The sequence below is a fragment of the Myxine glutinosa genome, chromosome 1, assembly GCF_964187855.1.
Source record: "Myxine glutinosa chromosome 1, kmMyxGlut1.1, whole genome shotgun sequence".
In the NCBI taxonomy this organism is placed as follows: Eukaryota; Metazoa; Chordata; class Myxini; order Myxiniformes; family Myxinidae; genus Myxine; species Myxine glutinosa.
In genome coordinates this window covers 20,612,366-20,634,523 of record NC_136261.1, presented here as the reverse complement: position 1 = coordinate 20,634,523, position 22,158 = coordinate 20,612,366, and the positions used below count along the sequence as shown (strand labels likewise).

The 22,158-nt window shown below is 43.0% G+C and overlaps 1 protein-coding gene across 2 annotated transcripts in view; it reads right to left on the bottom strand.

The window, feature by feature from the left end:
* Positions 1–12,248: 12,248 nt before the first annotated feature.
* QTRT2 (queuine tRNA-ribosyltransferase accessory subunit 2) overlaps positions 12,249–22,158 on the bottom strand; it is a 40,019-nt gene continuing 30,109 nt past the window's right edge. For both annotated transcript variants that reach the window (XM_068108112.2, XM_068108122.2), the window contains 2 exons: positions 18,008–18,077; positions 12,249–13,638 (listed from right to left, as the gene is read on the bottom strand). In XM_068108112.2, the coding sequence (XP_067964213.1) occupies positions 13,401–13,638; positions 18,008–18,077 (308 nt within the window). In that variant the 3' untranslated portion in view covers positions 12,249–13,400. The remainder of the gene's footprint in view (positions 13,639–18,007; positions 18,078–22,158) is intronic.

Genomic DNA, 22,158 nt, shown 5'->3' with positions numbered 1-22,158 from the left:
ATTGTGTCGAGGCAGATCTGGAGAAGCCTACCAAAAAATTTCTGCTGCATTGAAGGTTCCCAAGAGCACAGAGGCCTCCATAATTCTTAAATGGAAGATGTTTGGTATGATACACCTGAGCCTCGTCCTGGAGGTGGGGTTGCTATCTTTATTTTAAAAAACTCTTCCTCACTCGCCCTGCACTGCCCTCTCTCCACCTCACCCCCAGGAATACCTTTGGCTACGGCTTCCCCTTCGCTCCCACCTTTTGTTCATATGTGTGTTGTACCGTCCACCAAATAGTGATGACTCCATCTACATCTCGCTGTCTGATAACATGGACCAACTTCTATCTACCCATCCAAACTCTCTCTTCCTCATATGTGGTGATTTCAACTGTCACCATGCCAGTTGGCTGGGTGTGGGTACCTCTCTCACCAGCCATGGCTCTTCAGCAAAGGACTTCTGTGACTCACTGGGACTGACACAATCTGTCAATTTCCCGACCCGGATCTCAGTTAACGGAGCATCTTCTCTTCTGGACTTGGTTATGACTAACTTCGCTGAAATTGTCTGCTGCTCTTCTTCTGCTCCAATCGGCTCTTCTGATCATGTGCTTGTTAAAGTGGACATCTCTCTGACCATTCTCAGAGAGCCTCCTCAGCGTCGACGAGTCTGGCATTTCACTCAGGCCAACTGGCACGGTCTTCAAGCAGCCATCAATCATCTGGACTGGTCTCCCATCTCTACCGCCTCTGACATCAACTCATCCTGGGAATTCTTCCAAAGTAAATTGCTCTCTCTCGTGCACAGATTTATCCCATCTCGTCTTCAGTTGTCATACCCTTCCTCGCGTCCATGGTACACGGAATCTTGTGGTGAGGCTATTGCCCAGAAACAACTTGCTTTCGTCTCCTGGAAAGCAAATCCAACGGAAGGAAATCTCATTTCCTTTCACAAAGCCCGAAACAAGTGTGTCCACCCTCAGGAGAGCCAGGAAACAATATCTCTCCGTTCTCAGGACAGAACTCTCTTATCTGTCTCCCTCTTCCAAATCCTGGTGGCGTCTGGTCAAATCTGTTTCTGGTGTTTGTTCCCCCTCCATCCCCTCCCTCACCTCAAATGGCCACATGGCTGACTCCGCACGTGAAAAAGCTGAATGCCTCAACTCTGTGTTTGCCTCTAAATCTTGTGTCCCAAACCCATCCCTCTCTGTACCCACCGTACCCAGTTGCTCCTGGACTCTGTGCCCTTTCCTCCTGACAAGGTGGAAAAGTTTCTGTCAACCCTCGACTCTGATTCTGCAACTGGACCTGACGGCATCAGCCCACGGGTCCTAAAATCCCACGGGTCCTAGATTGTAATTGATCATTTTAACTTGGTTGTATATTATGTATATTATGTATATTATGTATATTATGCTCCAATGTTTAATCCATCCCAAATTTGTGGACCCTTTTTAGGGGGTCTCTTGCAGTGGTCATTCTGTGCTCTGTGAGATGTACCTGTTGATTTCCATTTGGTTTCATGTGGTACTTTTAATATATGTTCTAGGCCAACTCTACCAAAGTGTCCACAGGGTCAACTTTTTGGAGGTGTCTGGCAGGCCTTATGCAGACTCAGATTGTCTGGTACTCTATGCAGAGGAAAATTTGTCTGGTAGTGGTCATTCTGTACTCTGTGAGATGTACCTGTTTATTTAAACTTACTTGCAATTATACCATACCATAGTGTCCACGGGATCAACTTTTGGGGGTGTCTGGCGGGCCTTATGCAGCAGACAATCTGTCTGGTGATGGGTTTTTTATACTTAGTAGAGTGTAATTGTTCATTTTAACTTGGTTTCATGTGGTACCTCCTATGTTTAATCCAGCCCAAATTTTGGGACCCTTTGAGGGGGGCCTGGGGGGGCCTATGCAGAGGCAAATTTGTCTGGCGGTGGTCACTCTGTGCTCTGTGAGATGTACCTGTTGATTTCCACTTGGTTTCATGTGGTACTTTTGATATATGTTCTAGGCCAATTCTACCACAGTGCCCCCAGGGTCAACTTTTGGGGTGTCTGGCGGACCTTATGCAGCAGACAATCTGTCTGGCGATGGGTTTTTTATACTTCGTAGAGTGTAGTTATTCATTTTAACTTGGTTTCATGTGGTACCTCCTATGTTTAATCCAGCCCAAATTTTGGGACCTTTTGAGGGGGGTCTGGGGAGGCCTATGCAGAGGCAAATTTGTCTGGCGGTGGTCACTCTGTGCTCTGTGAGATGTACCTGTTGATTTCCATTTGGTTTCATGTGGTACCCCCAATGTTTGATCCAGCCCATTATTTGCCCCCCCCCCCCCTCTTTGGGCCCCACGGGCCCCACGCAGCAGGGGGTCCCCGGCAGACATCCATATCTGAATATGTTCGGTTACACAATAAATGTTTCTGTACTCGGATATTGGTACCTTGTTCGTTTGACCAAAATGCTCTGGGCTGCCGGCCTACTGGCGCTCACTTGGTAGAATAAAGCAGTATACCACAACAACTCAAGGTATGTTAAACAAATTTCAATGGTTCCTAGAAGACAGGGAAGCATGAAGAATCATACTAACGTAATCATAAGACTTTAAATAAACAAACAACATTGGTACATCATGGGTGATGAAGATTCTGGTCAAGTTTCATCGAAATAGTGTTAGTTTCAGATGAAAAAGTAAATCCCTATTTTGGGGTGGGGGTCAAACCTGGACCCACGTTGACCCCCTGTAGACCGCCTTAAACCCCAATCTTTTTCATGAACAAACTTGAGTTGCAACATACCAAATATAATTTGTGGCAAGTTTGGTCACAATCCCATTAGCGGTTTCAGAGAAGAAGTTGCAAGTGTTTACGGGCTGATGACGTGCCATTAAACATGTTCTCCAGAAATCTGTTCCAGTTGAGATTTAAAAAAACAATTCTGTAACTGGACCAGATGGCATCAGCCCATGGGTCCGAAAATCCTGCGATGCCGCTCTATCTCACCCTCTCTCTTTTCTCTTCACCCTCTCTTTTGCTCAAGGTCATCTGTCAACAGCTTGGAAATCAGCCAACATTTCCGCTTTACACAAAAAATGTGCAAAAACAGATCCTTGCAACTACAGACCAATCAGCCTTCTCCCAATTATCAGCAAAGTCATGGAATTCCATCATTGCTTCGGACATGAAATCTTTCCTCTTCTCCAATGGCTTGATCTCTGATCATCAATTTGGTTTCAGACCAGGTCACTCTACTCTGGACATGCTGCTTCTGCTGTCTCAACAATGGATGGACGTCCTCAATGCCAAACAGGAAATTAGAGCTGTCTCTCTTGACATATCACGTGCCTTCTATACGGTCTGGCACCCCGCTCTGCTCACCAAACTCTCCTCCTATGGGATCCATGGAAATCTCCACGCATGGCTTGCGGACTTCCTCTTTGGTCGTAGTCAACGTGTGGCCCTGAATGGGTTTCTCTCATCTCCTCTTCAGGCTGGAGTTCCCCAAGGCAGTGTTCTGGGCCCTGTGCTCTTTCTGGGCTTCATCAGTGATCTCTCTGACTCTCTTGAAAATCCTCTCTATCTCTTTGCTGATGACCACTCTCTGCCGCTCCACTCCTCATCCCTCAGATTGGCAGTCTGCAGCCTCCTCACTCTCTGCAGACCTGGACAAAATCACAGACTGGTCAAACAAGTGGAACATGCCTTTCAATCTTGACAAATCTCACACTTACAACAGTGCATTCAGAAAGTATTCAGACCCCTTCACTTTTTCACATTTTATTATGTTGCAGGCTTATGCTGAAATCGTTTAAATTCATTTTTTCCCTCATCAATCTACACTCAATACCCCATAATGACAAAGAGAAAACAGGATTTTGGAAAGTTTTGCAAATTTATTAAAAAGAAAAAACTGAAATATCAAGTTGACATCAGTATTCAGACCCTTTGCTATGACACTTGAAATTTAGCTCAGGTGCCTCCCATTTTTCTTGATCATCTTTGAGATGTTTCTACACCTTGATTGGAGTCCACCTGTGGTAAATTCAATTGATTGGAGATGATTTGGAGAGGCACACACCTGTCCATGTAAGGTCTCACAGCTGACAATGCATTTCAAAGCAAAAACCAAGCCATGAGGTCGAAGGAACTGCCTGCAGAGCTCAGAGACAGGATTGTGTCGAGGCACAGATTTGGGGAAGCCTACAAATAAAATTTCTGCTGCATTGAATGTTCCCAAGAGCACAGAGGCCTCCATAATTCTTAAATGGAAGAAGTTTGGAACAACCAGGAATCTTCATCGAGGTGGCCGCCCGGCCAAACTGAGCAATCTGGGGAGAAGGGCCTTGGTAATAGAGGTGACCAATAACCCGATGGTCACTCGGGCTGAGCTCCAGAGATCCTGTGTAGAGATGGGAGAAACTTCCAGAAGGACAACCATCACTGCAACACTCCACCGATCTGGGCTTTATGGCAGAGTGGACAGACGGAAGCCTCTCCTTCGTGAAAGACACCTGAAAGCCCGCTTGGAGTTTGCAAAAAAGCACCTAAAGGACTCTCAGACTGTGAGAAACAAGATTCTGTGGTCTGATGAAACCAATATTGAACTGTTTGGCTTCCGTCTGGCCACTCTGCCAAAAAGACCAGATCGGTGGAGTGATGCAGTGATGGTTGTCCTTCTGGAAGTTTCACCCATCTCCACACAAGATCTCTGGAGCTCAGCCCGAGTGACCATCGGGTTCTTGGTCACCTCTATTACCAAGGCCCTTCTCCCCCGATTGCTCAGTTTGGCCAGACAGCCAGCTCTAGGAAGAGTCCTGGTGTGTGCCTTTCCAAATCATGTCCAATCAATTGAATTTACCACAGGTGGACTCCAATCAAGGTGGAGAAACATCTCAAAGATGATCAAGAGAAATGGGAGGCACCTGAGCTAAATTTCAAGTGTCATAGCAAAGGGTCTGAATACTTATGTCAATGTGATATTTCAGTTTTTTCTTTTTCATAAATTTGCAAAACTTTCTAAAATCCTGTTTTCTCTTTGTCATCATGGGGTATTGAGTGTAGATTGATGAGGGAAAAATGAATTTAAACGATTTCAGCATAAGGCTGCAACATAACAAAATGTGAAAAAGTTGAAGGGGTCTGAATACTTTCTGAATGCACTGTCGACAGATGTTTCGCTTCAGTAGTTGTTAGCCAGTGTTTACCCATGGTTTGCTCAGCTGTAGTAGTCGTTGGAAAATGGGTTAACACTGAGGGAAAGGACCTTAGTTGAGGTCATGGGATCACCTCAGGTAACACAACAAAAAAGCCAAAAGGACCCTGTTAGCCTTAATTATCTCAAACGGTAACAACCTGTCGGGCTGCAGAGTTATCTGTGCCCTGGTGGCTTCAGGGTCGGTTGTGGCGGCAGGTCCGAGTACGCACCTCGAGAGCCCGGCACGTGTGCTGACGCCATAACATTTGGTGTCCAGAGTGAGGATACGATGAAACCCCAAAGGTAATATTTGGTTGGCAGGATTGGGACTTTTCAAACCTCTGGACCCCATGGCATCAGGAGTCAGGATTGTGCAAACTCGAAATTGTAACAGAGCACAGATTAGGGTGAAATTTTTATTTAAAAATTAATTGTGCAGCTATGTCAGACCAAAGCAAGCAGATTGACCAGGTGGGTTTAATGGATGATATGGAAGAGGAAACTGATTATGTAAATTACATTGTGGGAGCTTGAGGACCCCCCACCGTCATCATCCAGAAAATGTGGCACCCATGGAACTACCGCTGCAAGGCAGCCAGTCCACACCACCAGCGCAGTTCAATATGCAGCTCCTAATAGCCCAGTTTTTGGCACAAATGCAGTTAGGACAGGAGGCATTGAGCGATGGCAGGATGTGATGAACAATGACGTGGCATTGAGGATCAAGGCTGCATGGAAGGAGGTGAATGGAGTAAAGGAGTGCATGTTTCACAGTCTGTCCTGGAAGTCCTTGGTGTCCTTGTGTCTTATACCTCTCCCTCCCCCCCCCCCCCCCCTTCCAAACGCCTCCTCCCCCCAAGCCCTCTCCCTTCCACACATCTCCCTGCTCTCAAATGTTGTGTTTGTGTGCTTCCCCTTCTCTCCCCATCTTGTCTTCTGCTCCCTCTTTTTATATATTTTGTTTGTCTGGTTGATTTGTTTGTGAAGTAAATGTTAGCTCTTTCACGAGCCTCGATTCAGTATCCAAAAAAAAAAAAAAAAAAAAAAAAAAAATGGGTGGGCCAGGTCAAAATAAATAAAGTACAGATGGCGATAAAAAGGATTTAAGGAAGGGCAGGAACAATTAAAATAGAACTGCAGGCAGTGATAAGCTTCCAGGCAATATGGCTGCCAAACCATGTGACAGAAGACATCATAATTTAAGAAATTTTCCATATGGACAGTTAATCCTATCTGTAAAGTTTCATATCGATCAGTTGAGCAGTTTTGAAGAATGGGATTTTAAAGGTTTTTCTTTTTTCAATCCAATATGGCTGCCAAACCATGCAACTGATGACGTCATCGTTTTCCACATTTCTTCCCCATGTGTATGCGATCATACGTTTGAAGTTCCGCAATGATCATTTCTGCAGTTTCAGATAAATCGTTTTTTAAATATTTTCCTTCAATCCATTATGGCCAAACCACTTGACTGATGACATCAAAATTTCAACACTTTCCACATAGGTATACGATCATATACCACTATTTAAAGTTTCATATCTATCAGATAAGCAGTTTTCAAGGAAATTTTAAAAGTTTTATTTTTAAATCCAATATGGCCACCAAACCACATAACTGATGACTTTTTTCCACAAACTTATCCTCTTCGGTAGTCTATCATATGTTTAACATTTTGCATTGATCTGTTCAGCACTTTCAGCAAAGATTGTTTAAGGTTTTCAATAAATCCAAGATGGCGGCCAAAAAAGATCAAATTTCAAAAAACAAATTTCGTCAAGCGCTAGTTTACATTAGGTATCTATAATCAGTTAAAGTTTTGTAGAGCTAGCTATAATGGTTTTCTCAGAATAGTCTCTACTAACGGATATAACTATGATAGATAAATTGAAGTGAAAACGATTAGAGATGGAGGAGGGGGCACAGAAAATCAAGGCAGAACTGATGGAATGTGTTGAAACCGTGTATAGAGATCGAGTTAACGCATTGCAGGTGCAGGAGAAGAGGATACAAGTCCATGAGGTGAGTCCAGAAAAGGTGAGGCTGTGTGAACCAGGGTGAGTGCATGGGGTGAATGGGTGCATGTCAAAGTTGTCGGCAGTTCCTGTTTGGGCATATAAACCCCACTCGTGGCCCACGCTTTGGATGCAAGACCTCCGGTCTGGCACAAAGACCACTAAAGGCACACTGCAATGTGCCACATCACTGGTACCGGTGACACCAGTTACGACACCACTTTGGCATGGCATGATCACAGAGGAGGCGAAGCAAAAATTCACTGGACGCTACCGGTCCATGAGCAAGAAGGGTCAGAGGCACGAGGTGGAACTGCAGGAGAGGGAATAAAAGTAAAAGAATAACATATTATACATATAGTCATGGCCAAAAATATTGGCACCCTTGCACTTTTTTCAAATAATGCACCATTTCTTCCAGAAAATTGTTGAAATTAAAAATACATTTTGGTATCCACATTTGTATTTGTTTGGTTTGCAGTGGAACAAATCCCAAAAAGCATTAAAAATTGCTAAATCTTAGCCTATTCCACACAGAAATCTTAAAATGGCCCAGACAATAACATTGGCACCTTTTGGAAGTTGTTAGAAATAATTAGATTTCAAGCAGGTGATTCTCCTTTACTTTAGAATTGAACTTACCGGTGGTGAGTTGCAAGTGCCTGCAATATAAAAATCACTCATTCAACCAGGTTGAATAGAGAAAAGGATTCATTCTGCTGTTTTGTGTCACTGTGTTTACCGCAATGAGCATGGAGAAAAGAAAGAAAACCAGAGAATTGTCTGAGGAGGTCAGACACAAGATTGTAGCCAAGCATGGACAATCTCAAGGCTACAAGTACATCTCCAGAGACGTTTATGTTCCTGTGTCCACTGCACGCAATGTTATCAGGAAGTTTACGGCCCATGGCACTGTAGCCAACCTCCCTGGACGTGGCCGCAAGAGAAAACTTCATTGAAGATTGCAGCGAAGGATTGCTCGAATGGTGGAGAAAGCACCTCGGTCAACTGCCAAACAGATTTAACCTGACCTTCAGACACAAGGTACGACAGCTTGAACTCGCACCATCCGTCGCCAACTCAATGAAAGGGGGTTCTATGGTAGGAGACCCAAGAGGACCCCACTGCTGAGAAAGCCCGACTGGAGTTTGCCAAAACATACCTGAACAAGCCAAAATCCTTCTGGGGACAATGTCCTGTGGACAGATGAGACCAAATTAGAGCTTTTAGGTAAAGCACATCATTTCTATGTTTACAAAAAAACAAAAAGAAGCCTTCAAAAAAAAGAACACCTTCCCTACAGTCAAACATGGAGGAGGTTCAGTGATGTTTTGGGGTTGCTGTGCTGCCTCTGGCAGTGGGTGCCTTGAATGTGTGCATGGGCATCATTAAATCAGGTGATCACCAAGACATTTTGGAGCGCAATGTTTAACCCAGTGTCAGAAAGCTGGGTCTCCGTCGAAGGTCATGGGTCTTGCAGCAGGACAAAGACCCCAAACACATTTCAAAAAGCACCCAGAAATGCTTCAAGAAAAAACATTGGACAGCAATGAAGTTGCCAGCAATGGCAACTCTGAAGTTGCCAGTTGTCCAGATCTAAATCCCATTGAACACCTGTTGAGTGATCTGAAAACAGCAGTTGGGAGAAGGCACCCTTCAAATCTGGGGGAACTGGAGCAGTTTGCATAAGAAGAGTGGGACAAACTGCCAGTAGAGAGGTGTTGGAAGCTCATTCATGGCTATAGGAAGTGCTTGACTGCAGTTGTTTTGTCCAAAGGCAGTGCTACCAAATATTAAGTATTGGGTGTCAATAAGTTTGTCAATGCCATTTCTTTTTATTTTCTGATTTAAAAGGATATATTAAGTTCTGAATCAAAAACAAAGGTTCTGTAATATTAAGTGAAATAAAGAATTGTGGAGACCAAATACTTTTGTTAATTTCAACTTATCTTTGGAGCAAATTGTGCATTATTTGAAAAAAGTGCAAGGGTGCCAACATTTTTGGCCACAACTGTATGTGCACACGTGCGCGCGCGCACACACACACACACACACACACACACACACACACACACACACACACACACACACACACACACACACACACACACACACACACACACACACTTTTGTCATCCAAGGTTCATAATGGACCATGTATGTCACACAAGCTTCTTGATGTATCAAATACAATCTGAGATTGTATGACTTTGTACCTGTATGAAAAACATTTCTGTGCTTTTACAAACATTCCAAAGGCATTAATATTCGTCAATTTAAACTTATTTTAGAGAAAATTGTGAGTTATTTCAAAAAAGTGCAAGGGTGCCAATATTTTTGGCCACGACTGTATATGTATACTAGCGAGGTACCCGTGCTACACATGGGTGGGAGGCCATAAGCAAACAGATAATGCAGAAACGGTGAATGCTAAAGCATGAAACCAATAAATTCCACATTCCTGTAGCACCTTCAGTCGCACATCAGACATGGACAGCAGGTTCGTGAAGGACTTTCACAAAAAAAAATACTTGCCAGTTTGAATGGTTCCATACCCAATCAATGGCGAATCTGCATATGGCGATCTGCCAATGTCACGCTTAGAAAGTAGAAACCGTCACGGCATTTCGTCATTCACTTGAACTCAATGTCTCTATTTTCATTCCAAACAGCATAACTCCAATCACAAATTAAATAACATTAATATAAAAATAAAAAATCAACTTTTGCCAACATTCATGACATATCAACATAAACAAATATTGAAATCCGGATGTGGAGTAGTTCCATCCAGTTGGGTGAATACAATTACGAATTCAAAATCGTAATTGTATTCACTCAATTCCAAACGTCATTCCAATCATGACTTGTTACTTTAACAAAATACTGTGTTAAATGACGATTGTATCACGATATTATCAAACCATCTCATTGCCGTCATCTGTCCACTTCCAGATTTGTGGCTGGTTCGTATCGAGTCAATTTCAAAATCATAATTTTATTGAGGAATTTTTTAAACCTCCGACCTACCTTACAACATCCGCTGGGACCCCAAAACGTTCCACAGGAGGTTTGGCGGGGCTAGCCCCAAAACAGAGTAGTTTGGGGACAGACAGACAGACACTCCTGCTTTATAATATGTGTACGTACACACACACACACCTCCAATGTACATTTTAGCCAGCATTGTGACAAAACAGCTGAAGATGTAAATGTAGTGAAATTGTACGCAAGTAAATGACCCAGGAGTAATTGCATCCATTGTCCACTGCATGGCGTCTATAAGACTCGGGACGCGGAGCTTCGTAGGGCAGTCCTGTGATATTCATTGCGTGTGTTATGCGTGTTATTCATGCTAATGTTATGTTATTCATGCTAATGCGTGTGTTATTCATGCTAATGCTTAGAATGGTAAGGAGAATCGCATCATGTATTGCCTGCTTGTTTGCTTGGAGGGCACATCTATTCCTGCTTGTACGATTGCACTGTACTGACATCATGCTTACTTATTTTTTCCTAGATCCTACTGGAGATTGATTTCGATTAAACTCACCGATTGAGACATTGTTGTAGACTCATTTCTACGACAGTAACCACATATAAGGCTGCCGAATCTGACCATTCAAGAAATACCAGAATGCCAACATTAAAATTTGAATCAATGGCATGAGAAAATATTTGTTGCTTTGCAATGGCGTTGTCATTTATGACCCTTGCAATTGCAAGAAATAATTAAAAGCAGTGAATTTATTTTAAGAAATGCAAATTTAAAATTTAAGCTGAGGCTACCATTTGAAATAAAAGCCAAAAGTGAAATTGTAAAATATGCCTTTGCAGTGATCAGCTTCATATACTGCAGCACTTACTATTCAAAAAATAAGTACAATACAAGTACAGATACATTCAAAGTACACCGCCCCCATGCCAAATAATTAAATATCCTACAGCGCGGCATTGGGAGGGAGAGGTGCACACAAATTGATTGATTAATTGTATAATTAAAATCAATAAAAGATTATCACAAAATATTTTCTTAATCAATTGGCTAATAGCATGACTAAACCACTAGTGCTTCATCCGAAGATGTATCTTTTAGAAATTTTATTAAATAAGTCACTAATAAAAAAATTAAATAATTAACTGATTAACCAATAAATAATTAATCGATTAATCAATAAATAATTAATCAATGAAATGATTAATCAATAAATCAAAAATATCCTTTATGGCCACATCACCTGGTCACTGTCATGTCCAAATATTAGCTTCCTAGCTCAAAAGGTGCCTGAGATATTGCCCAGATGAGAAAGAAAATAAATAAATGATTAATAATGAAAATAAATAAATAATAATCATAAAAAAATTAAATAGTTAATCTATTGGCTAATAGAATACGTAAACCACCACCATTTCATCAGAATCTGTAACTTCAAAAAAAAAAAAAAGTAGTCATTAATCGAATAATTAAATAATTAATCGCTTAATTAATTAATTGATTAATCAATAAATCAAAAATATCCTTTGCAGCCAAATCACCTGGTCATTGGCATGTCCAAATATCAGCTTCCTAACTCAAAAGGTGCCTGAGTTAATGGTCAGAAGAGAAAGGAAATTTGATTAATTAAATAAGTACTTAATTCATCGCTAATAATTAAATAACTCCTCAATTTAATTGATTAATCAAAAAACAAAAAATACCGTTTTTGAGAAAGAACTTGCTCACTATTGTGCCGAAATTTCAGCTTCCTAGCTCAAAGGATGGCTGAGATATCGCCCGGACAAACAAACAACCAAGAAAACAAACAAACAACCAAGAAAACAAACAAACAAACAACCAAGAAAACAAACAAACAAACAACCAAGAAAACAAACAAACAACCAAGAAAACAAACAAACAACCAAGAAAACAAACAAACAAACAACCAGAGTGAAAACTGAGTACTCCCTTTCAGCGTGCATCACTGCCGAGCCCCTTGGGTGCCCGGCAATGACGTTTTGCAATGCCTGGAGATGGCATAGGAAAGGAGCGGTGTACAATAAACAACATTGGGACTTTTTTAACCTCAAAAGGTTTTCCATTTCTTGGATTATTAAATGTCTTTTTTAATGTTGCAAAGTACAGAAAATCATTCAGAATGATTACAAAAGTCAATCATAATGAGTAACTAGCATCACATGTAGACCAGGCCCCATGGGGCAGGCAGATCCACCCTGAAGGCCATAGGTTAATAAGTAAGGTGAACCAGTAATGAGTAGTAGTTCTGAACCCAACAGCTTCCTGAAGCTGAAAATCTGAATACCGAATACTGCTTCCTTCAGCTGGAAACAACCTTTGGAAGGCCAGTGGTGGCTTTGAAAATCTTTCATCCAAAATATAAACATTTCTGCCATCAATAAGTTTCGTCAATTAATTCAAACTTCAGGATAAATGACTCGATATGCAAGCTTAAACTTCCTACTATTGTTTTGGTAAAATGCACTATGATCTACGATGACCTATTTAATGGCCTCAGTTATTCCTAACTTATTGTGTGGCTGGGGAACGTTTTTGGGCCAAGTATTTTGGGAACCGGCTGGCCAGGCCTGATGTTTGATTGAAGGCAGAAGGAATTTGAAATTTGCTCAGGGTGCCGGCGATAACATGCCTACTCTTCCAGAAAGACACCGCGTGATCTTTAGTATTCACCAACGCCAGCGCTGTCAAACCGATTCTCCGACTTAACGTCCTTCCGATGGACGGTGGACACACCGATGGGTCCTCATCACCCTGCATGCAAAACACCAAGGTATAGCTGAGTGAAGATTCAAATTAAGTAAAATAGTGTCACTCATCTCCAGAACGTTTAAAATTGACCACCTTTGGAAAAAAAAAATATAAAAAAAATACTGATACATGAAGAGTTAGGATGCCAGTTTCGGGCACCGGCGATGAAAGATGGCAAATGGACGGATGTGCTTTTGAGGCGACCAAATTCCAAATTCAGTAAAAACTCAAAAAGCTAAAAACCCAAAGCCCAGACCATCATCTTTGAGAATTGCTTTTTAAAGCACATTTCAGTCCATATTGTCAAGAGCAGGGAGGGAATCGATAGACTTTGTAAAGTTTTCTTTTGCAATTGAAAAAGATTGCAGTGAGAGCAATACAGTAAAATCTGTGTGATCACTTAGATATGATAAATAACAATGAGGAATGATACGGAACGCGAGGATCCTAATCTGCGAGTCCACATGCATTGAGGGCATGGTGAAAGTGGTTCAGCCTGCCGGATGCAAGCGCCTTGCGAATCGCTGCAAAGAAGCCCATGTAGTGATGCACATTGTGAGAGGCAAGCAGTGTTGAAGCGAGCAGCTCGTGTGCGCACATCAGATGGTGTAGGTACGCTCGCGAGTGTGCTTGACAAGCACAGCATGTGCAACCAGGAACCAAGGGCCGAAAGTCCGAGTGGTACCTGGAGAGGAGCACATGGTCAAATATTTATGAACAAACCAGCAGGCAGTAAATGCACGAAGATTGAAAACAGATATTGGAATTTAAGAATGCACTGGTTAACTGTTAACACCCACAAAAGATGGTCATTTGAAGACTGCAAAAATTATTGAGGCCCACAACCAAACTGGATATCGTTTGTTTTTGGTTTGAAAAAGCAGTTTCGTGAATGCTAAGTGGACGCCGCAGTCTTTGGCAATGCCAAGTTGACTCCAGCACCATCAGACACTTCGTAGGCTGTGCTTGCAACGCTCTTAAATACCCACACAGAGCAGAGTAACGGAAACTGCCATGGTTGACGAGACAGATAACAATTCCCATCATCACTTGAAAACCATGCTTTTCCAAATGGGACAAGCAAATTATAATATTTGGGAGATTGACCAACAGTGTACAATGTATACTGTCTACCAACAAAACAGCCAATTGAGGGAAGCATAGTGCTCACAAGTAATTAATTTACTCATCACAACTCCATTACCACGATCCTATCGATTATATATTGTGAACCGTGGTGTCTGTCCGTACATTAATCTGTCTCCCGCTTACGGCGGCCACTTCCCACGCTGCGTTTGAAAAGCTCAACATTCACTTTTGAGAGAACGGGAGAACAGGAATTAATAAAGGCCGATGCCAAATTTTATTTCACAAGCAGGCTATTTTGTCCTCTTTTTAGACAAATGCAACCTCTGCCGCCCGATGTTGCACCACCATTTTGCGGTGGGTGGTAAAAGTAGCTCAGAGCTTGGGCCAGTTTCCCAGTGAAACAAAGAGTGCAACACAATTTTTTTTTTTTTTTTGTATTCAAGATCGAGGCTCGTGTAAGAGCTAACATTAATCACAAAAAAACAAAAAACGGACACACAAAACATACAATAAAGGGAGCAGGAGACAAGATGGGGAGAGAGAGGGAAGCACACAAGTACAATAGCAGAGAACAGGGACATCGGAAGATCTGTGGGAGGGAGAGGGCTTGGGGGTAAGAGGCATGGGAAGGGGGGGGGGGGGGATAAAACACATGGACACTGCGAGGACTTCCAGGAAAGAAGTTGGTATTGGAAGAAAGTGGATCTGGGGTGAATTAACGGGGGTAGAAAAGACCAAGGTTTTGGATGGGGGAAGATAAGAGATGGTGGTGAACAGCTGTTTTAGAGACCTGGAGGGAGGAGTGGGATTGAAGAGAGTGAGGGAGTTTGTTCCAGAGGCGGGAGTAAAGAGGAATGAAGGAGTGAAGGTGAGCAGAGAGCCTAGATTTTGGCAATTTCACCAGAAGAGGGTTGCTGGCAGTTCTTGTGTGACCTGTGGGAATATTTGGGGGACAGAGCACAGACAGAGCTGGGGGAGCTAGGCTGGAGAGGAGTCGGTAGAAGACAGAAAGACCACCTACCTGCCTGCGGTGAGTGAGTGAAAGGCCCTCACAATCAGCTTCATCACGGGAGATTTCAACGATTCTGAAAGCTTTGGTTTCAACAGCGTGAAGCAGAACTGGGTGTGAGGCAGGAGCACCAGCCCAGAGAGGAGAACATTATTCCATTGAGCTGCGGATGAAAGCCTTGTATGTGGTGAGGAGCTCAGGTGTGCCAAGGAAGGACTTCACACGACGGAGGATGCCCAGTCGGCGACTGGCTTTGGAGGCCAGCTTGGAAATGTGGTTTTCCCAGAAAAGATCATGGCAGATAGTGAGACCCAAAAGCTTGAGTGACAGAACTTCTTGGAGAGGATTGTTCAGAAAGTTGATGGGAGGGTTGTCCAGTCGGTCTTTTCGGAGAGAGAAAGTGAGAGTGTGAGATTTGTCTTAACAAACTTTACAAATTAAAACAAATGGGAAAGAAAATACCTTAAATAGTGAGAAGCTGACACTTTGGGCCTTACCCTTCGTTGGAGCAAAGGAGAAAGGAAATCGGGCGGAGGTTGGTGAAAAGAGATCTCTTTCTTTTCAGAGGTCTCTTTTCATCAACTATTTCACTGAGATTATCGGCTATATTCTTTGCAACATAATTAACATTTTTAAAGTCCATGAAATAATTTAAATTGATAGATTAACCTAAACTTTACCCATCACTGGCGACAGGTACTTTTGCTTGTCTAATAATAATAATAATATAGGCTATGAGCCAGACCCCCCAAATTGACCGGTCGGTACCATACAGATGGAGTAAGGCTCATTGTGATTTTTAGCAAGATATATGTCCCTAGATATGAAAAAAAAGTGATAGCAGTGTATAACTCTCAGCCATCTCTGTGTTATCACCCGAAATATTATTATACGCCCGCTTCGCTTCGCCAAAAAATGTGATATTTGCTAAAATTGGAATAAATATGTTTTTAAGGACCACAGAGTGCCAATAATTTGCATACTGGATGCCAACTAATATAGTAATAGAAATATAGAACATTTGTGGGGGTTATTTATCAAATTTTTGATATAATGACAAAAAATATGTTAAATTTAGTGAAAAAGTGGTCGAAATCGCTTCGAGTTCAGAATTCACATTGTACATTTTTGTCAATATTTCAAAAATGAAAACTCCCAGAGTAACATTTGACCCCTCAAAATCTTCGCAAGGAACCACTGCATTGGAATATATCATTACTTTGTAATATGGTGGTTGTTTGGGGCACATATTTTGGTAAAGTTCAAAATATGTTCAACCATACCCCCTAATTTTGATATTATAGGTGCTAAAGGGTTAAACATTACTGTATTTGCATCTGTATTACCCAACTATATTAGTTGGCATCCAGTATGCAAATTATTGGCACTCTGGTCCTTAAAAACATATATTTATTCCAATTTTAGCAAATATCACATTTTTTGGCGAAGCGAAGCAGGCGTATAATAATATTTCGGGTGATAACACAGAGATGGCCGAGAGTTATACACTGCTATCACTTTTTTTTCATATCTAGGGACATATATCTTGCTAAAAATCACAATGAGCCTTACTCCATCTGTATGGTACCGACCAACCCCCTTGGCTCATAGCCTAATAATAATAATAATAATAATAATAATGATAATAATAATAATAATACCCTTCTTCCGTTTGTTTGTCCTTTGTATATCCGGCGATTTTCTCTTGCACTACTCGACCACGGACCATAAACCCCATATCATTATACATGTCGTTGTCCAAGGTGTTCTGGTTGTATATTCCTTTTTTCCAATACCAATGACAATATGATTTTAACCATTCAGCTTACTTAAATGTTTTTTTTATTTACTTTTAACATTGTTCTTAATGAACAGGAACAGGAACAACGCTGGCATGATGGGCCAAAATGGCCTACTTCTATGCCAAAGTTCCTCATGTAATGATGTTAAGAGTGAAAAGGGTGAGGGGAGAGTTTGGTTATGGGGCGAGAGTGGGGGTGTTGGGCAGTGAGCTGGGAAAGTGAGGGTTTAGTGTAGATTATTTTTACCTCTCCCACCCCCCACCCCTTTCCCATGCCTCCTCCACCCCCGAGCCCTCTACCTCCCACAGATCTCCCGATGTCCCTGCTCTCAAATGGTGTACTTGTGTGCTTCCCCCTCGTTCTCCATCTTGTCTCCCACTCCCTTTATTTCCTCTTGTGTCCGTTTTTTTTTTGTCATTAATGTTAGCTCTTACACGAGCCTCGATCTTGTACACAAAAAAAAAAGAACAAAAAATAAAAAATAAAAAAAATGGGGAGGAAGGGTGGGTTGAGAACTTGGGGTTGGAAGCAGAGGCGGTTGAGAACTTGGGGATGGGCAGGGGATTGTAAATTAGCTACATATAAACTGGAGCATTCGGCATTTCTGTTGGCCCAATTTTTGTGTACAGTACAGTGTATCAATGAAAAGACAGATTGAGCAATTCCTTCCCATGCCGCCTGTTATGCCTGGTGTTGGCTTAATGGTTAAGTTGGCTAGATTGAGATCTTAGGGACCTGAGTTTAAGCCCTGGTAATGGGGGAGAGGGGGTGGGGGGGCATTGCATCAGCGGAACAACCGCACCTCCAGAAAATGATGCAGCCAGGAATCCACAGGCTGCATATAAACCGCCACTACACCATCAGTCAGTTAATCTGCTGCCGTTTAGCCCTTCCATGAGCCGAGATGTATGTATGTATCATATAAAGTTCTCAATTTATAGTCTTAGTTCCATAAAGTCTTTATCCCGAGCCTCTTTCCCGAGCCTCGATCCTGTATACAAAAAAAAAAAAAAAGTTCTCAATTTATTCGCTGCATTTTCCTAATGCTGTGACTGTGAGAGTATTCAAGTCACCCACAAGGGATAAAACAAACGATCAACAAAAAACATTTTGACAAAAACATTTTTTAGTGATTAGAATGAGCAAACACTGACCGCTTGTCGTTGAGGTTGATCCCATACGTTGAAAAGTCTCCCTCGGATGTAGAGACTTCCTGTGCAGGTTCTGTGTGCAGAACGACAAGCAGACAATGACAAGACATTCATTCTATCCTACCATATTAAATAAGGCAAGATTGCCCGTATTTATGAATGTACATCTGAAAATCATAGAAATAACAGGGCTTGCCTGATCTCCACCAAATTTTGCACACGTAATGGTACTACCCAGGGTCAGTTTGCAGGCAAAGTGGGAAAAAAATTCCCTCCCTGCCCCCCCCCCCCCCAACATGGGGGTGGGGGACGATCTACGATTACATCTCTCACCTTCCCGTCAAAGCAGGGAAGATCTGCTCTGGGTCAAGGTGGCTAAAGTTCTCATCTTACCCTCACCCACCGCGCTGTTTTGTAAAAATCACCTCACTGTTTTAGAATAAAATTAAAAGGTAAAAGTCTTATTTTTACCTTCCCCACCAAAGTAAGATGTAGGTTGTGTTTTCACCTCTACCTGTTTGTTACTTGCCGGAATAGATTCCAGGGGTACACCAGGGTACACAACGACGGAATGTATCGCAGTCACAAAATCATCAGACAGACAGACAAACACCAAATTACGTATTTTTGTACGATTTGCATGTTTATTTCCATGTTAACATGCTTTATATTTACTTTACATGTTTATTTCAATTGTGATGTGTTTATTTCTGGCTGCCACCAACCTTCCTCTACATTTTCTCGAAGCCCAGGAACTGATTCCCCATTTTTCCATTGGCCCTTGGTTTTCAGTCGCGGTTTTAACCATCTCAGCATTTTCCCGAAACGTAACCCCCACAATATTTAAAGGTTTACTGTGCAAGACAAATCCAAATCAAGTACGGTAGTTAGTAAAACAAAGTGTCAGTCAGAACAATAGGGTGGGGAGCATTTGGTGGACATTGTCTGCATGCTCAACCTACCTCCCTCAAATGTGAGGACAAATATATAGTTTTCTATTTTCGTTTTCCATTCAGTTTTTTAGGCTTTTAGAATTTAGGACCCGGTGTGTACCCCGGTTTAGAATAGGTACACCGTATCCATGCGTGTCGTAAGAGGCGACTAAAAGGGTTGGCGTCAGGAAGGGCATCCGGCCATAAAACATTGCCTCAAAAAGAGAACCATGACAATCACAACTACATATGGGCAGAGTACAGCCCGAAGTACCCCGTGGGGGACCTCACTCCCTCTCGTCAAAAATCAAGGTGGGGAACCCGATCAAAGCAAGGGTGGAAATCACTCCATTTATGACGACGAAACGTCTGATGCCCCACGTGGATATCGGTTTCTGAGGTTTGGGACATGGAATGTAGGGACAATGACGGGGAGATCAGGAGAAGTGGTGGAAGTATTGGTCAGCAGAAGAGTGGACATATGTTGTGTGCTGCAGGACACGAGATGGAAGGGAAGTGGTGTGAGAATGGTGAAGGGTAGGCAGGGACAGAAATACAAGTTTGTGTGGCAAGGGTGCCCGGATGGCGTGAATGGTGTTGGTGTCCTGTTTTCTGAGGAGTTTGTAGACAGTGTGGTGAGTGTGACGAGAATGAGTGAATGGTTGATGATGGTGAAAATGATGATTGGAAAGCCCTTGGTGAACGACATCTCAGAATATGCTCTGCAAGTCGGTCGGAGCGATGAAGAGAGGGACAGGTTCTGGTGTGCAATAGAGAAGCTGATGGAAAACGTGAAAGATGAGGAAGTTGTTGTGGTAGGAGGAGACCTAAATGGACATGGGGGAAGGAGTACAGATGGTTTTGAGGGAGTTCATGGGGGTTACGGATATGGTGTGAGGAATGGAGAAGGTGAAAGGATTGAGGAGTTTGGTGATGGAGCTGGTTTGTTGATTTGTAATACTCAATTCCAGAAAGAGGATAATAAGCTTGTTACATATACGTCAGGTGGGTCGACGACAACCGTTGACTACCTGATGGTGCGTAGGCGAGATAGGGGGCACCTCTGGGACACAAAGGTGATCCCGGGGGAGGAGGCTGTTTCACAGCACCACTTGGTTGTCTGCGACATAAGGGTGAAAGGTGCGAGGAGAGCTCGGCGGGAGAAGTACCAACCGAGAATGAAGGTGTGATCGTTGAAAGAGGCGATGGTGAGGGAGGCATTATAAGAAAGGCTGAGTATGGTAGAGGATGATGTGGTTAGGCTTGAAAGTGGTTGGATGTCAATGAACGCTAGTCTGTTGGGAGCCGTTGGTGAGGTATGTGGATGGACAAAAGGACCACCGAGGCACTCGGAAACATGGTGGTGGGATGATGAAGTTGGAAAGAGGATTGACGAGAAGAGTAAGAAGTTCAAGGAGTGGCAGAAGGCGAAGGGTACGGGAGCAGAAAAAGCAGAGCATGAAAGTTATAAGGCAGCCAAGAAGGCTGCAAAGAAAGAGGTAGCAAAGGCGCAGAAGGCATGTAGGAAAATGTTCGGAGAACGCTTGGATTCGGAAATGGGTCAGAGAGCGGTATTCAGGATTGCAAAGCAGATAGCAAAAGAGAGGTGTGATGAGATGGGGGTGAGTTGCTTGAAGGATGAAGTGGGACAAATCGTTGTGGACCCAGATGAAATTAAAGCAGGAAGTTAGGGTGTGAAAAGAATCACAGAGATCTGTAATCTGGTGGTGAAAGAAGGCCGCATTCCAGTGGATTGGGAACTGAGTACCCTCGTCCCTCTATACAAGGGGAAAGGTGACCCTCTGGAGTGTGGCTCGTATTGAGCGATAAAGTTATTGGAGCATGGAATGAAGGTATTGGAAAGGGTGTTGGAGAAGAGGATAAGGACGAAAGTGAAGATTGGCGAAATGCAGTTTGGATTTATGCCAGGAAGAGGAACGACAGACGCGCTTTTTATTGTAAGGCAATTGCAGGAGAAGTACATGGAGAAGAGGAAGAAGTTGTTTCTTGGGTTTGTTGATCTGGAGAAAGCATTCGATAGGGTTCCACGCGAAGTAGTGACATGGGCATTGATGCACCTCCATCAGCACCTCCATCACATTGCTGTGATGGAGGAGCTGGCTCGGAACGTAAAGGAGGGTTTACCATGGGAGTTGTTGTATGCAGATGATCTGGTGTAGATTGCGGAAAGTATAGATGGATTGAAGGAGAAGATGAACAAGTGGAAGGAATGTATGGAGACAAAAGGTCTGAAGGTGTGTGTTGTGTGTGTTATGTGTGTTGTACCGTCCACCAAACAGTGATGACTCCATCTACATCTCGCTGTCTGATAATATGGACCAACTTCTATCTACCCATCCCAACTCTCTCTTCCTCATATGTGGTGATTTCAATTGTCACCATGCCAGTTGGCTGGGTGTGCGGACCTCTCTCACCAGCCATGGCTCTTCAGCAAAGGACTTCTGTGACTCACTGGGACTGACACAACAATCTGTCAATTTCCCGACCCGGATCTCAGTCAACGGAGCATCTTCTCTTCTGGACTTGGTTATGACTGACTTCCCTGAAAATGTCTGCTGCTCTTCTTCTGCTCCAATCGGCTCATCTGATCATGTGCTTGTTAAAGTGGACATCTCTCTGACCATTCTCAGAGAGCCTCTTCAGCGTCGACGAGTCTGGCATTTTACTCAGGCCAACTGGCATTGTCTTCAAGCAGCCATCAATCATCTGGACTGGTCTCCCATCTCTACCGCCTCTGACATCAACTCATCCTGGGAATTCTTCCAAAGTAAATTGCTCTCTCTCTCATGCACAGATTTATCCCATCTCGTCTTCAGTTTTAATACCCTTCCTCCCGTCCATGGTACACGGAATCTTGTGGTGAGGCTATTGCCCAGAAACAACTTGCTTTCGTCTCCTGGAAAGCAAATCCAACGGAAGGAAATCTCATTTCCTTCCACAAAGCCCGAAACAAGTGTGTGTCCACCCTCAGGAGAGCCACAAAACAATATCTCTCCGTTCTCAGGACAGAACTCTCTTATCTGTCTCCCTCTTCCAAATCCTGGTGGCGTCTGGTCAAATCTGTTTCTGGTGTTTGTTCCCCCCACATCCCCTCCCTCACCTCAAACGGCCACACGGCTGACCCCGCACGTGAAAAAGCTGAATGCCTCAACTCTGTGTTTGCCTCTATATCTTGTGTCCAAAACCCATCCCTCTCTGTAC